Source organism: Ambystoma mexicanum, chromosome 9 (genome assembly GCF_040938575.1).
Source record: "Ambystoma mexicanum isolate Mex_15411 chromosome 9, UKY_AmexF1_1, whole genome shotgun sequence".
In the NCBI taxonomy this organism is placed as follows: Eukaryota; Metazoa; Chordata; class Amphibia; order Caudata; family Ambystomatidae; genus Ambystoma; species Ambystoma mexicanum.
In genome coordinates, this window is record NC_090931.1 from 1,063,017,444 (window position 1) to 1,063,039,160 (window position 21,717).

At 45.4% G+C, this 21,717-nt stretch overlaps 1 protein-coding gene across 1 annotated transcript in view; it reads left to right on the plus strand.

Annotated features, from left to right (window-relative positions):
• Positions 1–21,717, plus strand: part of CD302 (CD302 molecule) — a 231,649-nt gene that overhangs the window by 40,510 nt on the left and 169,422 nt on the right. The window contains exon 2 of the mRNA XM_069616353.1: positions 2,749–2,856. Within this exon, the coding sequence (XP_069472454.1) occupies positions 2,749–2,856 (108 nt within the window). The remainder of the gene's footprint in view (positions 1–2,748; positions 2,857–21,717) is intronic.

The following is a 21,717-nucleotide window of genomic DNA, read 5'->3' on the forward strand; positions in this document are numbered from 1 at the left end:
CCCTTTGTTATTGGGGTTTTTAGTGGGATTTCTGGATTTAGGCCTTGCTGAGATAGGGTCTGCTATGCTTTGGCCTGGCAGTAGAATCTGGAATCTGGCAAGGTGAATGTAGCATATCAGGATACGCTGGGCTGGAAATTCTGGAGAGAGTGTGTCCTGTCCCTGTGAGCTCCCACCCTTTATATAAAAGTTGGTGACATCACTGGTTTATTGTTGGGTAGAACTGAGCTAGACCTACCCCCAAGAACCGGATAGGTCAGCCAATGTTGGTTGCCTCCTCTAGGAGGGGACTCAGTTTATGTGGTTGTGTTTTTATGAGCTGCAAATCCTTCCCACAGTCCTTTTTGCCAAAAATCATTCCTAACATAAATTACACATTTGTACACTTGTGGGACTTTAACAAATTACATAGGCAGATTACATATTTCACTCAGAGCATGGTGTTCCCACTCCCAGGTCTGTATGCCATTGTTTCACCCTTCTACTAGTTTTTCGTGATTTTAGTGAGACCGCTTCACCCAAAATCCCACAACTTTAGGTGTGTGTGAATATTATCATAGGGCATATTTCTATTATTTTTTAACGTTACACCATATGTACTTTCCCCATGATTTACATTCTCCTGGCGTTTGTGTCCCATACATGCTACGAACGGCCGCAATATCTTGTTTAGAAGCCACGAAAATCACATTTAAACTGTACAACTTTTACATTTCTGCGCTGTCCGGTTATAGAATTAACAGTCTTAAAAGTTTACTCATCAAATAGTATTTTCAGACAGAGCTTCCTCAGTAAAAACAATGCATTTAATTCTTTATTTTATTTTTGTTCTGAATCAGAACCAAGCCTGTTGAATAAAACATCCCCTATAAGTTTCCCAGAAAAAAAAACCCTTTACATTGCTAGGCAAGGACAAGTTTTTATTCAACATTGTACTTTTAAAACTCTTTTTGGTTTGCAAAAGCCCATTTTGACACATGGTGAATGCTGCTGGGATTTCTCTTTTAAAAGATTTTCTCTTCCATCTGACTTCCCAATGCTGTTTTGCAGCACTAGTCAGTTTCTTTTATACAGCAATTTGTTCAAGACACAGGTTCACTGAAATTGACATATGCCCATAAAGCTAGGGTTTCTTTGAAGCATTGATTTTTGACATTTTGTAACCCAAAAGACAAGCGTTTTCCCGTGTGGCTGAAAGTAAAGCTTCTGTTAATTCCCCAGCTTTTGCCTGACACAGCCTGTCATGCAGGGATAATGCTCTCTTCTGCTAGAGCACAATATGGATATGGATGAGCGTGGCAGGGCTTCATTGATAAAAGCAATGTGATGTTGAATAGATGAAAATAGCATCAGGGCAGCATCCTTTTTAATGTAAAATATTCCCTTTTCAATGGGAACTGTTTGCAAGCAGCAGAACAGCGTTGCTTTTCAATTCCCTTCTTTTGGTGCACACAAGAACACATACTGGTGGCCTTTCTCAGTGTGTTCTCTGTTCCAACTTGCTCAATAGTTGTTTGGCAAGATGGTGCAGCCATTATTCTGTAGCTGCAAAACGCAGTTTTGATGCAGGGCAATGGTGCTCCAAAGATCCAGCACAGCCATTTTGCTGTTAACTACTGAAAGTGCAGCTTGATCATGGATGGGAATTCTGCTGAGTGGGTCAGTGTACCCCACAGCTTCCAGTGATGTCACCAGGGCACCCATAACTCTTTTCTATGTTTAAGGAACTTGGGGTTGGTCACCCTAATTTACGTAGGGTTACCTAGACGTGGACCCCTTGCTCACTGCTCACCTCGCTGTTGAGGCCCGACTAGGCCTAAACACATGCCTGGGGTTGCTGTTGGTACTCTTGTTCAAAGGAGGATGCTTGTTGTTTAGAGCATTTAGTGATGTTTCTGATATGAGGTTGCCTCACTGTTCTCATTTTGCAAATAAGTGTAGACTTTATAGTAATGCTGCTCATCTTTTTCTGTGCTTTGGTCACAGGTTGTTTGGAGTAATCTCTGTCTGCAAATCTTATGGTTATATTACATTCCTCTTGATAGATTCTGTCCTCAGTGCAGTTTATTTTTGCTCTGTGAAATTATCCTGCCAGGATATTGTTTATTGTAGATTTTCTATAACAACTGTTGGAATAAAACGTGGAGTTTAGTTCTGTGGGTTTTCTAAAAGTTCTGGTGTGTAGTTTGTATTGTTTCACATATGTGTGGAGGTCTGGGAAGTCAAGGGCTGGTGCTATTGGGACATGTCCTAACAATTCTGTATACCCATGCAATCTTACTTGCTTTTCTATGTTTTGTTTTTCTCTATTTCTTTCTTCTCTTCCTTCCCCCTTAATGATTTTTTGATCTTTACTCAAATTACTTTCCTTTCAATTTGATTGTGATGAACTGTACCTTGATATGATCACTATTGCTTGTAACTTACAGTGAACAACGCATTTACTAATTTTAAGCCTTGAAAAAGACCTTATGGTTGAAACATGTGTTGGCTTCGCCAAGACACTGCGCGATTTTGGGAGCAATGGAAAACTGTAATGGCATGTGAATATTACATTCTAAAAAAAGAACATTGGGCTCAGCGCAGTTTGATTGGTGTTCAAACTAACCTTGCACTACTTTCTGGAAATTGGTTAACTCTGAGGCTAATTATTTTTAGAAATATTGTTATTGGTATACTTCTCAGTAAAGTATGATGTTTTGTATTTTCAATATGGACGTGTTTAACTGACTGTACTTCTCTTCACAGTGTGCCCTTCACCCATGTGGATTTCATTTAGAAGTGGATGTTACACAGTTCTTCCAACAACATTGACAAACTCATTTGGAATTGATAAAGCACGGGAACTCTGTAAAGGTACATTGTTTAGACTTTCATTTAAACTAAATCTCTCCATTTTGAAGACTCTAAAAAGGTAAAATGAATCCTCTTGATTTACTCAATTCTTTGTTTGCCTTTCCTGAAAGTTTTACTTAGTAGCCTTTTCTTCATGCTGTACTGTGTTAATTTCTTCCTTCATATTTTATTCTAAAGATAATTTGGCAATGATCCGAAATTGCAAGTTTCATTACCTGCATGCTTCTTAAAAAGTGGACTTGGCCAAGTAATTATTTAAAGAGTGGTTTGATACTTTTGTTGCATATAACTTTTTTTATTTGGTTTTATCATACAATAACTTAATTTCAGGCCATAGTGGGCACCATTTTCCCTAGGGTTCCAATGGTAATTTTAGTAAAATGCATGTATTCATAAAATGGCAGGGAGGATAGCTCGGGGGCAAAGTGTTTCTCAGAGCAACATAGGTTTGAATCACGGTCCCAGCTTAGAGACTAGTCTTTAGAAATAAGCGTGTTATAAAAGATGTATTAATGTATGATGTGTACTTCCCATTGGTGGAAAGGCAATATTATCAAGATTCATACCACTTCCTGCTCCAGTCAACCATTATTTACTCACCTCTGCACCATAGATCATTTAAATAATTAATTATGATGCAGAAATATTTTATTTAGAATTCGACAACCACAGAAATTGACATGTTAAAACTTAATTTGCAAACTGAAAAGGCAGATATGACTGCTGAGCTTGTAAGAACGTACCTAGCTGCCTTACCAAACATCTGGCTGTATCATGTTTAGAACTAGCAACCATGGTTGCTTCTAACAATCCTCAATTGGAATTCCTGTTTTTGTGAGAAATAGCCTACCTACGTTGGTGTTGTGCGTCTACTGGAAATATCTGTGCTAGTTGTGGTATAATCTTTCCATTGCTTTAAAAAAGGATTTCCTCTGACCACCACCAGGGGGCAGAAAAGAAGGCTGCCTAAGTGTTGTGCTCCTCCACAATGCCCTGGAAAATGGAGAATATGCTGCAAAGATGCAAAGGAAGACGGTGGATTGATGAACCCCCACCGGCCAAATAACCCCTGGAGAGTGGTGAGCCCAATCTAACAGCGCAGCAACAGAGGTAGTAGAGAGAAAACGACAGCAAGCGCACTGCCGAATACTGATGGGCCGGAAACAGAGAATCGTCCTTCATTGGGAGATTGGCATTGGCACACGCTGCAGCAGAGGCCAGGAGAAGGGATAGCTGCGAAAGGTACCTGAAAATAGAGGGGGACCTGGCCACCTTAAACATAAGCAACATCGGAGAGTGGAGCCATAGACCAGATCCCCAGCGGATAGGTCCTGGAGCTGGGCCAGAAAGCAGGAAGAGAGGAGGGAGCCGCCTTGAGATGTGGAAGCCGGACGCAGAGAAAGCACAGAGGTAGTTGGTGGAGAAAAGCTGTTAAGGAATCGAACCTGAGCTGAGCCCAGCCCGAAGGTGATATCCATATCAGATCAAAGCTACGGCACAGGCATGGTGGTGATGAGCACCAAGGGCCGTGAGTGAAGAGGAGTGGAGGCAAGCACTAGGGATGGAAAGGCCCTGAACAGGGACCCACACAGGTTTGTCTGGGCTGCAAGGGCATATATTGAGGTGCGACATGGAGGAAAATGGTGAGGCCCAGAGCGGAGGACCGCATTGGCAAGGCCCCAAGAGCTGCCTGAATTGGTGCAGAGTACCATGTGACATATGAAGAGAAGGGGGCGTCCTTGTAACGTGTGTAGAGGTCCATAGGCGAACAAGAGGCTACTCTGACTTACCAGTGCAAAAGAGTTGTGGGATGCCTTATGTGGGCAGAGAAGAGCTGGCACTGCCGAGAACAGCCCCATAGGAGGGCTCATGAGACAGGGGATTGAATTGCAGTGGCCTTTGAACAGAAGTGACATGTTGCAGAGGTGCAGTCCAATGAGTGCTGTAGGGCTGCGGAAGGTGGAGGGTGCCCCAAAGTCGGATGACACAGATTGTACAGAGATTCAGGAGGGAACAAGTAATGGGGGAAGTCGTCGAAAATCTGTCTGGAACACCAAATCAGCATCCAACGGGAGAATCAATTGCAACGAAGGCGGATATCAATAGACTATTAGAGGAAATAACGTTTATGAGAGGTGAAATTCACGCACCCATCAATGATTTGAAAGGCAGGATAGAGAAGGTGGAAGAGAAAATCAAAACTTTGAAAAATAATCAACTGTCTGCGGATGTTATGGATCTGAGGCTTAAAGCGTAGATAAAGGCACTGGAAGTCGGAGAATATGACATGTCTTTAAAGAGCGACAACATGGAAAATAGGGAACGGAAGGCCAACATACTTACTATAGGATCATGAGAAGGTGAGAGCCCCAAGTCTAGAACAGAGTCGATACTGAGGGCCCTCTTCGCGGATGAAGGGAAGGTGACTGGGACTTGAGCTACGACAAGATTTACTGGAGAGGATGACACTCGATCTTGGCACTCTTTATACAGGAAACTAGGCAAAAGAATGGGGAGGAGTTTGGCAAAAGAGGACGCTGGTTGGGCGGGGCAATATGGGCCTCTGGGTCAGTTAAAATGGGGGGGAGTGGGTATACTGTATAATGAGTCCATAGGGCTGGGGGTGAAGGAGATCAAGAGAGAGATGAGGTAGGTGTGTAGCAGTGAAATGTAAGAGGGGAGACCAATGTTTGGTGTTTGATGTGATATATGCCCCATACACGCCACAGGTCACATTCTACTCAGCAGCCCTGGACAAGTTGATGCAGTGAAAGGAAGGATTGCTAGATTGTGGTGGGGATTTTTAACATGGGTATAGATTCTACAATAGACTGGTGATCAGTCAGGGAGGGGACACATCAGGCGGAGGAAAGGGCAAGGTGCACATTGCAGAAGTCAGCAGAATTTAGCAAGGAATCACTTCCTATTTGATACCTGGAGGGAAGTGAACCCCGGGAGGAAGGAGTACACGTTTTACTCAATGCCTCGCAAAACATACGTGCGTATCAGTCACATCTTCTTGGAATCAGGCCAGGGATGTATTATAAGGGAAGTCTCACACAGTGAGGTGGTCCGATCATGATCTGGTGAAAACCATGATCGCCCTGGGAGATAAGAGAGAGAAGGAAAATAAATGGATCTGAAATGATATGTTGTTTAAAGATAGGATTTTTGAGGGGGCACATCAAAAGCTATTTTCAAATAAACAATACAGGAGAATTGGGGCTGAAATGGTATGGGAGGTGGGAAAAGCCACCTTTTAGAGGGCTGATAATCGCTGAAGGGGTGGCAAAAAAAGGGAAACTACTCAAATGGAAGATGAGCTGGAAGGGGAGATCAGAGCAACAGAGGCACGGATCAGAAAGTAGGGGTGTATAGGGATTCCCTGACTCGAAGTGTTTACCAAGTAGAGGACCCTGAAAGATCTATGGTCGGATAAGATATATGCAAAGCTCAGATTCTGTAAACAGGCCTTTTATGAAAAGGATGATTAGGCGAACAATATGTTGGCGATCAGATTAGAAGTGCAGTGGGCAGATAGGATAGTGAATAAGATAAAGGACGAAAGGGAGGAATGTTGACGAATCTGGTAATCTGGTAGACCTAACACAGATTTATCGGGACCTATACCAAGCGGATGAGTGGGTGGACATAAGTGAGTTGACAACCTTCCTAGATGAAAACGTGATACTGAAACAGAGTAGTGATGATCAAGCTAGTGAGAAGTGATTGGTTCACTTCCAGCTTCTATAAACGATACTGTTATGCTTGAACTAAAATGGCGCTGGTGCGCAGTGTATTCTGGGAGCGCTCGGAGCCATGATGGATATTTACTTCATGCCGCAGTGAAAAGCTGCACACATTTTGCTGAGTGTTAGATTCACGGTGCTGAGGAAAACATGCTTTCCAAACCTGGTATGCGGTCAAGGACTTTTCTGCTGGGAAAGCCAACTTTGTTATGGTTTTATTGTTCTCTGTGGAGGGTGTTTTTTAGAGGAGGGAGGCACTCTGCTCCTTGAGGGTAGCTCTCGATTGACCCAGCTGGCAACTGACGGCTGCTCATCAACTGCGCAAGTGCCATTTCCAGAAGGTTCGAGAACTGCCACCCCTTTGCGGCATATATGCGGAAACCCGGAGGTGGTCAAGTGAGACTTCAGCCGGAGAAGGACGCTTACGTCCGGCACTCCTGTGAGCTGTGCTGCTCTCGGCCTGGCTGTTCCGGGGTCTTCCAGCCGCTTCTGGGCGAGATGAGGAATTCTGTTACGCTCACGGTGATGTATTTCCTTTTGAATTCTTTGCTTCTTCTGTGATCTATGTCTATATTATTTCTGTGAGTTATTCCTATGTTATTATTGGTTGCTTCTAAGCTTTGAATAAATAGCCGTACAGAGCTGATTATCTTCTAAGAGTGTGTGGTTGTGAGTTATTGCGTCTGTCTACGTTCAAAGTATTTGCTCTGTAATTGTATTGGTGATTGATGTTTTTCTGTGCACTTTAGGGAGATCAAATACATGGACATTTTTGTGCCCTTTTTGCAAAGATTATCTAATTGCATATTGGAAAGACTGTAGCTCATAGAGGCCCAAATCCCTGCTGAATTGCGACGCAAAAACCTTTACTAGCGTCATGCCGAAGCGATTGAGCCACCTCTTGTCTACGCTGATCCATAAAGATCAGGTGGGATTTATCTGCGAAAGGCAAAGTACTAATAACATTCGGGAAGACCTTAGACCTGATGGCGTCCCCAAAAGGGGATGAAGAAGACCTGATACTCCTGTCCCTGTATGCAGAAAAAGGCGTTTGACAGGGTGGGATGGCGGTTATGTTCGCAACATTGAAAAGAATGGGCCTCTGGCAGAGATGTATGGTGGGGATGGAGGCTCTGGACCGAAGGCCTACGGCAGTGGTATCAGTGAATGGAGTGGCATCTGAGATATTTTACCTGGGGAGAGGGGCGAGACGGGGATGTCCGCTCTCACCACTGTTATTTGACCTGTCAATAGAACCATTAGCAATGGCAATTAGAGGGGGGGAGACATAAAAGGGTTTTACTGTTGGAGGCGAGATGTATAAACTGTCCTTATTCACGGACAACATATTGGCATATTTGGTGAAATTGGAAGAATCAATACAGAGGCTGATTGGGCTTCTTGAATCATACAGAAAGCACTCTGGTTTCAAAATCAGTCTACACAAATCGAAGGCCCTGTCCCTGAGGGAGTGTTCAGAGGGGGTCCTAAGTACACTGTCTAGATTGCAGATGCGCAGAGGTGCCATTCGCATTCGTTATTTGGGGGTTAATATCACAAAGAACTTGAATGAGTTGTACGAGGCCAATTACCCAGTCCTGTGGATGCAAATCCAGGACGACTTGATGCGTTGGGGAAAGCAGACCCTATCCTGAGGTGGCAGAATGACTGCTATTGAGATGAACCTGCACCCTAGGCTTCTATTCCTATTTCAAAGGTTTCCCGCCAGGATATTGACAGTTTTGTTTTTATGAGGTCAAGAGCGCACTGGTGAAGTTTTTATGGCAGGGCAAAAAGGCAAGGATGGCCCACGACAATCTAACCCGCAGCAAGGAGGAGGGGGGAGGGGGGAGCGGGCCTCCCACACCTGGAAAATTAGTATAGGGCGTTGCAACTTAAAGTGCTAGTTGACCGCCTTAGAACTAACATAGATAAGCAGTGGGTAGCCCTAGGAAAGTGTTGACGACCATGGCAGTAGGGGAATGGTTGTGGGTGCCAGGTGACAAGATCCCAGGAAGAATCTGTAACCACCCTGTCCTAAAAGTGCTTTGGGCAATCTGGAATAAGCAAGGAGACACGAGAGGAGTAATGTCTTAGGCATCACCTCTTAGTTGTATCTGGGTGTCACCAATCCGGGACATGCTGCGTTTCCAACTGTGGTGCAAACTGGAACTGGTGAGGGTAGATTAATTGTGGAAAGGGGGGTCGTTCATAGATATAGATCAACTTCAGACAGTGTTGGGAGTGAACCCTTTATCTCCATGTGTGTATATGTAGCTGAAGGGGGTGCTCACAGGCCCCAGATGTAAGGGAAATGTAGACTGGCTGTTAACTAGCTTTGAATTAGTGCTGGACAAGCAAGTGACGATGAAGGGCTTTGTGTCCAATATGTATAAAGCGCTGTTAGCCGTGAGAGACAGGAAGGGGCTCGCTCCGAAAATGCAATGGGAGAAGGACTTGGAGAGGCTGATTGACAAGGAAAATGGGCGCAGATAAGTTGAGGGGCATGGTTAGCCTCACTACCCATGCACTACAAAATGCACAAGTACAGATTACTGACTAGGTGGCAATATGCCCCCCAAAGATTATTCAAAATGTATGAACGGGTGAGCTCTAGCTTTTCGAGGGGTTGTGGAGAGATGGGATCCTACTGGCACATGTAGTGAAGTTGCCCAACGGTACATTCTTATTGGAAAGAAGTGCTAGGTTGAATGAAAGACGTGGATGGGCCTGGGAGATCCCTGGAAGCATTCCTAGTACTGTTTGTGATTGAAGATGGGGATCATCTAAGTGGGCTATCGCACATGCCTAGGAATCTACTGCTCGCAGCTAGAGCATGCCTTACCATGTACTGGAACAGGCCCCGGCTGCCTACATACAGGCAGTGGGAAGGGAAAGCAAAGGAAATTTACGAGATAGAAAATGTCACTGCCCTGTTGCAGGAATGCCCAAGGGCATTGCGGTCTGACTGGCTGGCCTCTCTGAAAAAGCACCTGGGTTGGGGGTGGAGGTGGGGGGGAGAAAGGAGAAAACTTAATGAGTATCCAGACAATGCATCTTAGAGATCGATGTTGTTAACTAGATTGTTTCTTGTCAGGTAATATGTGGGTGGGAGGGAAAGGACTGGGGGAAGGAGTAAGAAGGGAGAGGATTAGCATTGGGAACTGAGGAGCTAATAATATGAAATGATATATTTTATTTATATCCTGCTCATGCCCAAGTGTTTCAGAGTGCGACCAAGCAAAGGGAGGGGAACAAGGGAGAAGCAAAAACAATTATCTTACTAGGCCCAGTGATATGAAGAACGCGCAAGTGCATGGAAAAAGGGAAAAGGGGAGGTGCGTGGGAGGGAGAGAGGTAGAAAGTGTGGTCAAAGGAGAGAAAAACAGAATAAATAATAAGTGCAATACATAAATTAAAAAAGGCAGTGAGAAGTGGCAGTGCAGCCAACGAGTGGCAAGTGCATGATTAGTTAAATAGGGTAAATCTGATGAGTGCAGAGAAAAATGGGAGACGGTGTGGGTACAGATACAGATCCCAGTGCAAGCGGTGGCCTGAAGACAGTGTAGGAAGCAGGCAGGGTGAGCAGTTACCTGGGCCAGAAGGACAGAGGGTGGCCAGGTGCAGGGTGCCAAGAGGAGATAAAAGCAGATCAGCAGGGGAGAAGATGGGCAAAGGCAGAAGCAAAGAGGAAGGTCTTGATGAGCTCCTGGAACCGGAGATGGTTCTCCTCAAGCTTCATGGTGGCCGGGAAGCTGTTCCGAAGGGAGGCCCCTGCCGAACACAAAGATCTGCCCCCAGCTTGTTTCTTTGAAAAACGACTGACCCTGAGGGAGTTAGAAGTAGAGGAGCGAAGGGCTCGAGAGGGGGAGGTATTTACGAAGGGATAGTTGAAGGTATTTTGGACCCAGGCCCCAGAAAGCCTTGTGGAGTGGACAATGCAGAGGGTTTTAAATGTAATCCTTGCATCCACAGGGAGCCAATGAAGGGATTTCAGAGCTGGAGAGATACGATCCCAGGCCTTGAGGCCAAGGACAAGTCTTGCAGTCCTGTTCTGGATTAGTTGTAAAGGGCGGAGAGTAGAGGCAGGTAGATTTAGAAAGAGGCTGTTACAGTAGTCCAACCTAGAGAGAACCAGAGTTTGGGAGACAGTGAGCTTCTGAGGAAAGGAGAGGAAAGGCAGAGTACCTCTAAGGAGGTGCAGTAAGAAGTTTGACTTTTTAGAGATGTCAGAGATGTACGCGGAGAAGGAAAGTGTGGAGTCAAAGATGACCCCGAGATTCTTAGCCTCACGGGTAGGAGGAGCGCCAAGGGAGACAAGCCAGAGAGTGAGGGGAAAGGATGGTGAAGGTGCGCCAATGAGGAGGATCTCAGTCTTGGTGGCATTAAGGCAAAGATCGTTGGTGGCACACCAGTTTTCAATGGCGATTATACGATTAGATGAGGGAGGGAGAGGCGTGTCGGAGGGAAGCCTGAAAATGAGTTTGGTGTCATCAGCATAGCACTGGAAGTTTGAGCAGAAAATCGAAATGCAGTATGCGAGAGTTGCCAGGTATTGGTTGAAAAGCCAGGGTGAGAGGTTAGACCCCTGGGGAACACCACAGGTAGAGAGGGAGATAGATGATAGGAAGGACCCAAGTTGGACCTCGGAGGGTCGATCAGAAAGGAAAGAGGTCAGCCAGGCCAGAGCCTGACCAGTGATACCCAGGTTGTCACTGAGACGATTGAGCAGGATGGTATGGTTGACTGTATCGAAAGCAGAGGAGAGATCAATTAGGATGAGGACAGAGGGAATGTTAGAGTCAGGGTTGGAGAGCAGGTCTTCACAGATGTTCAGGAGTGCAGTTTCCGTGTTTCTGGCAGATATGGTCCTTAATAGTTTTAGAGGAACAGGGCTGGACCTGTTTTGATGAGGCATTTATAGATCGGACTTGTCTAGCAACCTCATCTGGGGAGAAAAGAGGGAAGGAGGTGAAAGAGGGAGGGGAGTGGCTGAGGGAGTGTCAGCAAACCAGGACGGAGAGGGGAGAGGAGGGGGGGCAGAGGAGAGGGTGGACAAGATGTCCTGGGTTTTAGAATTAAAGTGAGAGGCAAGGGCATTTCAAGGAGCCTGGGAGGTGAGAGGAGGGGTGTAGATTGCAGTTGGCCAGCTCCTTGCAGATTTTAAAGCGTGATATGTTGATCACCATGTCGGTGTGGCATTATAACATTGTATGATCTTTTCTGGCTTTCATTAAATGGAAGTGTTTATTTCAGGTGACTGTTTTTGTTGTAATTAACACAAGGACTATAAAAACCTCATTCGAAGATGTTTAAATAAAAAAAACTCTGAATCAAGGGCCTTATGTTTCATGCATTTGAACCTCAAGTAAGGTGGAGCAGTGCTCTTCCCTGCATGTAAAGAATTCCTAATGTATCTGCCTTGTTTTGAAGTTGCTATATGTCCTTAGCAGTTTTCAAAATGTATATTGAAAAGAATCGTGATCACATAGCAATGAGGGTAAACTTGCAATGTCATTTGTGAATACCCAAGCAAGTACTTAAAATTGCATACGGGAACTGACTGGCAATTTACAGCCGATTTCACCTTCCCTTTCTGCACAGCATGACCGCATACGTGTCTCATTGTGACCCTTATGAGTTACCCATATGAGTTGAATATGCAGAAATTGCAGTGGCAGCCAACTAGGCACTTGGAACTTACCTGGATGGTGGTGTGCATTCTGGCACTGTCCTCCTTCCTTGGAGATATGCCCACAATCAAAGGGGAATAAAAAACACAGAATACTTAGCATTGCCATGCACGCTCTTCACCTGAGTTTTTATATAGCAGCAATGCTTTGGAAGATGAGCATTATCTAGCCAAATCTTTAGTTTACTGTGGGTGCACCTATTTAGTTGAGGAATGGAGTGATACTGGATTTAGCAAGATCCTGGAATTCTTTCAATTCTGCTTGCAACTCGCAGACCTGTGGAACTTGAACTGATCACCATGCTAAGGACTGAACTCATTGACCTCTCATTCCGCCTTAACGGAAGTGCATCCCAGTCTAACCTTTTGGATGACCACCCCGATTATGATGAAGCAGTCTGCAAACCCAGAAATCCTGGCATATCTTAGACCCAACTTTGGCTTCCTTCTATGCAGGAGAAAAGAGTTGATAAACAGTAAGTGCACCACCCTTTCTGCTTTGAACAGCACTGTTTTAAGAGCTAAAAGTTTTTTCATCCTCATAGAAGCACCGAGACCACGCTCATGGATACCTATGAAGAACTACTCAAGAGCAAGGACCTGGGGAGGGCCTGCATACTAATTCTAATCAACCTCCCTTTGACCTAGATTACTGTTGATCACTGTGTCCACCAATATGATTCCCTGTACAAACAATTGTAGCAAACTACCAATAGCTACTGGCTCAATAAATCTAAGAATGAGATCCTGCTTGTTGTCCAAGTAGATCTTGCTGTCTGCCCCAGAGTTGTGAATGGTGTCCTGTAATCTGAGGTCACTGCAGGATGAATGAGCATTAGGACCAACGGTTTGCTATCCCAAAGGGCCACAAATGTGTGTCTGAACATAGCCAACCCCTGGTGGCTATCTGTGAAAATGCTTCCCTGAATTAGCTTTTGCAGGACCCCCTTGAATGCACAGTAACTGGTCATTGATCGCCACACTAGGCTCTGCACTTTCATTTTGGCCTTCATGGACCGGAAATTGTTTGCAAACTCCCAGGACTTCCTTGTACTTGGGCTTCCATATACCCATCATGGTGGCTGGAGGGACAAGCCAGGTCAGGCCTGTCCCTCCATCCACCATCATGGGTATATGCACTGGTTGCTGTACTTTAGAGCTCATCTTGCTCATCTTATTTCCTCATCTCTCTCTATCTCTGTAGACCAACTTTATCCTCGGTCCAACTTTCACCACACCTGAAAACCATCCCAACCTTGGTTATTCCCCATCTCTGTTCTATGCATAGTTTTCTGTGCCGTCTTGAATGGCGTTGGCTTAAGTCTAATTCTACGCCTGATCATTCTTCTTACTTTTCTTATCATGCTCTTCATGATAAATGTCTATTATCCGCAAAGCAGAAACATAAAGACGATTTCTTGCACACTCAGTCTACTCACCCTAGGCGTCTCTTCCAAACCATTGCACGACTTCTTTCTCCTCTTACGTTAGATAATTCTGTTAATTCCACTCCATCTGCTTCTGACTTTGCTAATTTCTTCTCTTCTAAAGTTCTCTCTCTTTGTCGTGACATTAAGGCTTCTCTTTCACCCAATGTCATCTCCTCCCTCCTCCCATGTCCATTCCTCATGCCTTCATTGCTAATTTTGCTCCAGTTTCCGATACTGATGTTCTTCTTTTACTAGCTAAATCCCACCCTACTGCTTCTCGTACTGACCCAATCCCTTCTGCAGTAATCCCTAAGGTCTATCGTCTTCTTGTACTCTCTCTTGTTTCCTTCTTTAACATCCGTCTTTCTACCTCTATTTCTCTTCTTTTAAATACTCATTGATTATCCCCAACTTAAAGAAACCCACCACTGATCTTTTGACTATTTCCAACTTTCATCCTATTTCTCGCTTAACATAACTCTCTAAACTGTTAGAACGTCTTGTTTACTCCCAGATTTCTTCATGTGTTTCTAATTCTTTATTTCTTCGATTTCAATCTGGTTTTCGTCCCTTTCATTCTACAGAAACTGCTCTTGTTTCCATAATAAATTATCTTCTCTCTGCACACTATTCTAAGCACTCCTCTTTTCTTATTCTTCTGGATCTGTCGGCTGCCTTCGACACTGTTGATCACTCTTTACTTCTGGCATCACTTTCTTCTTTTGGTCTGTTTTGTCTTGGTTTCACTCCTATTTGTCTAATGAAACGTTTTCTGTCTCCTGGGCGGGCTATTATTTCCTCTTTTATGCCGATGACACTCAACTGTTTCTATCATTGTCTTCTTTTTCTCCTGAAATTCATCACTTTATTTCGGCTTGCTTAGTTGCTATTAAATCTTGGATGTCTTCCACTTTCTTACTCTTAATGCTGGGAAGCCTGGAATAGTGTTTTTCCTGCTAACACTCTTCCTCCCCATCTTACACCTTCTTTCATATCTTTTCCTCCTTCCAAGCTTCCAATCTCATCTATGGCTCGTAATCTTGGTCTTTACTTTGACTCAAATCTCTGCTTTTCTCATCCCATTTCTCTAACCTCTCGCTCTTGTCGTTTTCATCTTCACAAAATCTGTAAGACTGGCCTGTTTCACATGTCAAGCAGCTAAACATCTCCTCTTTTCTCAACTTTTCTACTGTTCTGTTTGGGTTTTCTAATTCTCGTCTTGCACCTCTTAGATCAGTATTTAATTCTTCCGTTCGTCTACTGTGTCTTCTCACATAGCGGGATTCTATTTCTTCCTCGCTGGCTGCCTTTTTATTTGCAAATTAAATTAAATTTTCTCTATCTTTTCTTCCAAGTTTCTCCATGGTCTTGCACCTAGCTACCTTATGGCACTAATATCTTTTTACATTCCCTCTCGCTCTCCTCTGTCTTCTTCTCAGTTCCGACTTTTGGCTCCTCGTCCTCCCTGTGCTCAGTCTCGTTTTCCATCTTTTGAACTTCTTGCCCCCTTCACTGGAATGCTCTTCCACTTTGTTGTTCTTCAAAAATCGCCTCTACTTCAGCATTCCAGAGTGATCGTTTCCTGGACCTAATTGATTATTCATTTCTTTTATTGTACTGTTTCCCATTTTTATGTTCAGCGCTTTGGCTTAAGGCGCTTAATAAAAGACAAATAAGATACAAATAATACCTAGCAGGATAGTTAATCAGGTCTACCTTACAAAATAGCAGAGAAGCTGGAAACCAGCCAGGAGAAGGGAGTTATTCGCATGGGGATACGAGAAGCTGCAAAGGAGCCAGAGGTAAAGGAGTCCTTTCCTCTGGCATCCTAAAAAGGTCTGAGAAAGGCCAGGGGAAGGGAGCGATTCCTGATCACTTGTTGAGATGTCAGTGAATCCAAGAAGAGCCAGAGGGGAGGAAGCCATAGCCCTGGTGTTATAAATAGAATAAGTAATTTAAAGAGACTTTTTTTCTGTGCCTGCCATTGACAGAGAAATACTCCAAGAGAACTGTTAGAACCTTTTGTTTATGCAATCTGGAGAACACATCTCCTCACTAGGAGGTGACCACAAAGCCTCAGTCACTCTTCTGGACTAAGAAAAATCCTTGTTTTTCGTTAGCTAAGAGTGTAAGGGACGGAAAATCAGTTTTGACACAGGTACACTATTTGCATTAGACCGACATCCTGACCGAGTCCTTACTATTTATTTGAGGCAGGGAAACCCCTCTTAGTGTTAGGGACAGTTAAGGTTTTCCTCTTTTATTTTGACCCAAATAAAAGTCTATAACCACAAAAATGCCACTTGTGTGGTGGTCTTTTCCTTCAACACCCTTACAGTCCCCACAATCTATCAGCTTCTAGGTCTCGATCTGTGTCATGTCCCGTAGAAGCAAGGCAGTTAATGGATAAGACCCTCGGTGGGTGTGGATAGGTGGGTTTCTGATATCCACACATGGTTTGACTGGGCCCAGTCACCCTCTCTTTACCCAGAGTGTTTCAAGTCTTTTTTAGGACAGTTTCTAACAGAATGCCTGGTCATGCCCTAATAGAAACAGGTGGCAGTTTTTACAGTGCTGCTTTTCTTCCAGGCTAATGGAGCTCTTTCTGCGTGAGATCTGGAGTATCTTCTCTGACTATAGTGTCAACAGGTTATTCGGAGACCCCTTGTTAGGCAGAAACCTATGCAGTTCCCTTAGGGACCACTGCAAAAGATTTAAGACCAGAGGTGTTTGGCAGTAAACCCACTTGGTAGCAGTCTGTCCCACACAGATTCACTTGGTAGCTGTGGCTGAGCAGTCAGACTTCCCTCAAGAAGAGTTAGGCAGTATGCAGAGTATTCACAATAGGTACAGAGACAGAGTAGCACAAACGAACACTGACCAGAGCTTTGGTGTAAAAGTATATAATTATTTATTTAAAAACACACTTGTGATTTACACTAGCAAAAACGAGGTAAGTAAATTCAGCACACAGTCACTATCATATATACAACCCTATTCACTTATTAGAGAAGTCTTAGTGAGAAACACCACTTATTTTCAGACAGAGGTGAGCGCTTAACATAAGATGACAGTCTAATAAGTTGTAACGAAAGGGAGGGAAAAAGGCAGAGTTAAGGAAGCACACAAGTTTCAATACTTTTACAAAGAACCACAGTAAGGCAGGACAGGCAGAGTTCTACTGGAGAGCAAGGAAGTCAATTGCAAGGCCCACTCTTGGAGGGAGCAAGCAGAAGGGGTCCAGGTTTACACAGTGGGGTTATGCCCAAAGAGTCTTGTAGATAGTTCGCACAAAAAGGATGAAATTAAAGTCAGGAAAAGTTAGCTAGGTTGTCCCAGGCTAGCCCAGGTTAGAAAGTCAAGGCTTTACTGTCACCCCGAACGATCTGTCGCAAGGGAAGCCAGGCGGGACACAGTACCTTAAGTGTGAAGGAAGCTCCAGCGGGGGCAGTTGTTCCTGGCAGCAGGTGCAAGTCGGCGTTTCGTCCAGAGGAAGAAGAGGTCTCGCCGTGGAGGAAAGATGAAGGTCGTTGCACTGCCAGGGAAGAAAACAACCGTGGAGTTCTCCGGTTAAAAGGTACTACCCTTCTCTACGCGGTAGTGGTAAACCGTGGTATTCCGGTTGCCGGGGTGCTTGGCATGGGCAAGGCGGCCATAAGATGCTCCAGGAAGGTGAAAATAAGGCAAAACTGGTTATCCTCACCAGTCAAAGGAAGAAGACTCTCCGGACTGGAGATCTCCTCTGTTGTCGGGGAAAAGTGGTGAGACGGTTCAGCAGGGCTCCACCGGTGGTGTCGTCGTTGCAGGTCGGCTCAGCTTCTCCCTCTTCGGATTCTTAGGTCCTGTGGCGACTTCTGAAGTTCCAGTCCCCAAAGCCTTGCTTTTATGCAGCACACCCCCATTCACTCAGCCTAGCTGTTAATGAAACATGCTAAGTGGTGAGCCGGCCGGCTCACCACTTGGGCCAATCACACAAGAGTGCGACTTGAGTTACCAAGGTAACTCAGTCCAGGGTGCCTAAACCCCCTTCCACACCCCCTGTGGTACCCAGACAGAGTGGCACCACTTTTGGAGGCTTCTGTGGAGAAGCCCGCCAAAAAGTGGAACAAAGGGCTCGACTTGGGTTGGAATCACAGAAGAGAACACAAACGCCATTTTAGAGTCGAGTTCTGGCAAAAAATACCAACCAGTGAATTAATATTAAATAAATAAACCGGCGGTATGTTCGAGGCTATAAGAATTAAATAATTAAAGTTGGTAGCCTCGAACAATGTGAAAATCCCATAGAGATATATTCGCGGTCGAATATAAAAAGTAGTATCCACTGCCACCAGCCAAAACTCGATCAGGGGGGACGGAGACGTGCCCCCTCGAACAACAGACCCCGGGGCAATCGAATTGCCCCGACCAGTACATCCACAATATGATGGTTTGTACAGGTTTATGTTCATAATTTGGAACTAGTAAAGCCAATGGTGACTTTACATGCCCTGGGAGACAGTAGTCAGTCCCAGGGTATGGAGTCTATGTTGAGGGGGTCGCTATGACACCCATGGGTTACGGCACGGAGGGTGCTGTGTAACCCACATCAAAAACACATGAGACCCTATGGAGTAAAGGACCCCATAAAACACATGGAAAGACAAAGGAACACCTCAAATCATGTCTAAGAGTGGGAGTAAAAGAGTCTCACTCTTAGCAGGAGAAAAAAAAAAACCCAAAAATCCAGCAAAGCTGCTGGGGGACTCACTAGGTTTGGGAAATTAGCTTTTACAGAGAATTCTCCCTAACACATCTTTCCTGAGCTCACATTTCCTCCTCTCCCCATTTCTTCCTCCTCGTCTCTGAATTGTCCTGGCCCTACAAATTGAACATGAGAAGGACAAGTCTCGGATTCTTGTTATTCTAGGTCCCTTACTCCAAGGCCATATGAACATTTGAATGATGCCAGTTTCAGGGTTGTTTTTAGCAGGAAATCTTTGGCTTCCCTCTACCTGAAGGTCCCACCCTGTAACCGTGGTTTTAAATGCTTGAATATTAAATACAGTATGCTGGACAGTGGTTATGATAGGATATGGACTTTATAACGCGCCTATACGTAAGTGTTTCAAGGCGTGACGAGGCAAGGGGGGGAACAGACGGAGGACAAAACAATGATCTACTAGGCCTAGTGACATTGAGATTGCGCAAGTGCAGGGGAGCGAGGAGGGGAGAAGTGCCGGGGGTGGGGGGACATGGGCAAGTGTAGGTCATGTAATCAATACAAATAGTGCAGCCAACAGGTGGAAAGTGTAAGTGTTAAAAGTGCAGACAACAGGTGTCAATAAGTGCAGGAAAGGGACTGTAGGTTACAGATATTATATTGGCACTGGCAACATTTCTGGTATTAATTGTAGCAAAATTAGAAGTGGCCGAAACAAATGATCAGGAAGGAGAATAGGACACACAAATTGTAAAAATGCAAGATAGTGACTGTAGAGATTTGGTGCCATTTAATAATAGAAGATCAGAAGAAGAGCTCTGGAGTAATTAGATCTATTCATTGGAACATTTGCTATTGCACGAGTATGTCAATATTGATATATGTTTTAAATCATTTTGTATTGTCAGTTTAGTTTTATTAAGTTTTTTTTTTTAAACTTTAGTTTTTATTAGCATTTTTAGAAATAACAAACACTTTCAAGAACCCAAGAGAAAACCCCCCCTACCTCCCCTACCCCAACCCCCTGCCCTCCCCCTTACCCTGTGTCCAAAAAACCTATATTTGCCTTGGGGGAATGTCAATGATCAGTCCATCGTTTATACCGTGGAGATGATGCAAGTTGTGGCCTTTTATTTGACGGTCAGATGCCGCTTTTCCCTGGGTCGTGGGCTCCCTGGCACGTAGTCTCACCTTTCAGGGTCCGTCTTGCTTCATTCAGGCCAGAGGCCTGGCGTCAATATCAATGAACGTCCCAGCCCCAAGACTGCTGAACACCATACCAGTTTGTGAGGAACGTGCTGCTTTCTTTGTTCACCATCGCAGTTAGTTTGTCCATCAAGAACATGTTTTTCACTTTTAGCTGCCAGTCCTCTTTGGAGGCGGGCTCGGGGCTTTTCCACTTCTGGGCAAGGGCCACTCTGCCCGCCCTCAGCATGGTTTCCCACATCCTAGGGTATCGATATAGCTCTGTTTCCTCTGGGGGGAGACCCAACAACATTGTTAAGGGATTCAGTGGCAAGCGCTCTTCTATTACCTCTGTCATCCAATCCCGCACTGAGCCCCAGTAGTCCTGAATTTTCGGGCAGAGCCACCACATGTGTCCTATGGTGCCCGGCTGTCCACAACCTCTCGGACACCTAGGCGAGACCCCTGTGAACATCCTCAACAACTTTGCGGGGTCCCTGTGCCACCCCTGTAGCACCTTAAAGTTGTGCTCCATGTCCGAGGTGAACAAATTTCCATGAAATGCTATTTTGAAGATTCTGGCCCAGGCGTCCTCGGAGATCTCCTCACCTGCTAGGTTGTTCCAAAATGTACAAAAGTTTCTTCTGCCTTGAAGGTCAAAGGTGTTTAAGATCTTGTACATGTTGGACACCGCCCCTTTCCTTGAGGTCGCCAGATCGAGGAGTTTTTCGAAGGGGGTCAGCTGTCTCCTCAAGTTCGGGCCCCATGATGGGTTGCAGAGGATGCCCTTCAGGCGGAGGTATTCGAAGATGGACAGCGAGTCTCTTCCGAGAGCCTCCCTGAGGTCCTCATATGTTAGGAATTCACCTTCTCTGAACAGCTGCCCCGCCCATTCCATTCCCTTGTCTGACCATTCCTGAGAGTGCTGGAACCCCCTGCTTCCCAGTCTAAGGGGGTGGCTGTTCATTGGAGATGCCCAGGTGGTGAGGTGAGCGGTCCGGGGGCCCTCTCTCCAGATGTCCCAGAGGACTCTCAGGGTCGGGTGGGACCATAAGTGTTGAGGGATCGACCCGAGAGGGGGATGGGCGTCCATGTCTTCCAGGTATGTCCAATACGTTCCCATTCCCTCTTTCATATGCTCCAGAAGGACACTTAGTTGAGCGGCGCAAAAGTAGAGGTAGAAATCCGGGAGCCCAAATCCCCCCTCCTCCCTAGGCAGAGACAGAGTGGTCCTCCTTATTCTCGGGGTTTTCCCCTGCCACACAAAGTCTTGGACCCCCTTTTGTAGTTCTCTAAAAGTCTGAGCGGGGATGTTGGTTGGGAGAGCCGTGAAAAGGTAGAGAAGCCGTGGTAAAATATTCATTTTTACTGAAGTCATCCGGCCATACCACGATAGGGTCATCTTGTCCCATCTCCTCAAGTTTGACTTGATTTCTGCCATCATGGGGTCATAGTTTGCAGAGCTCAATTTCGAAATGTCTCTGGTGAGGAGAACACCCAGATACCGTACAGCGGCCTTCTCCACTTTGATCCCATGAAACCAGTCTAGAGGGTCGAGCCCCGGGTCTATTGTCCTCATAGGGAGCAGGACGGATTTAGCGGCGTTTATCTTCAAGCCTGAGAAGCGACCAAACGCAGCTACCCACGCCAGGAAGGGGGGGAAGTGATGCGCCAGGTATGCCAGGATGTCATCTGCAAACAGGGACAGTTTGAACTCAACGTCCCCCCTTCTGATCCCCTTGATGTCCGGATGAGCTCTAATTGCTATTGCCAAAGCCTCTATCATGAGGACGTATATCAGGGGGGAGAGAGGGCAGCCCTGCCTTGTCCCTCGGGAGATGGGAAATGGTTCGGACAGGCTCCCATTCACCTGTACCATTGCCGTGGGTGCCCTGTAGAGGGCGGATATCCAGCTCATAATGTGGGGCCCGAAGCCCATCCTCTGGAGGAAGAGCCCCATGTATCGCCACTCGACCCTGTCAAAGGCCTTCTCCGAGTCCAGGGAGAGGACACTCGCGTTCAGCCCCGACCTCTGGGCAAAGTGGAGGAGGTCTATTGTCTTGCGAATATTATCCAACCCTTGCCTACCCGTAATAAAGCCCA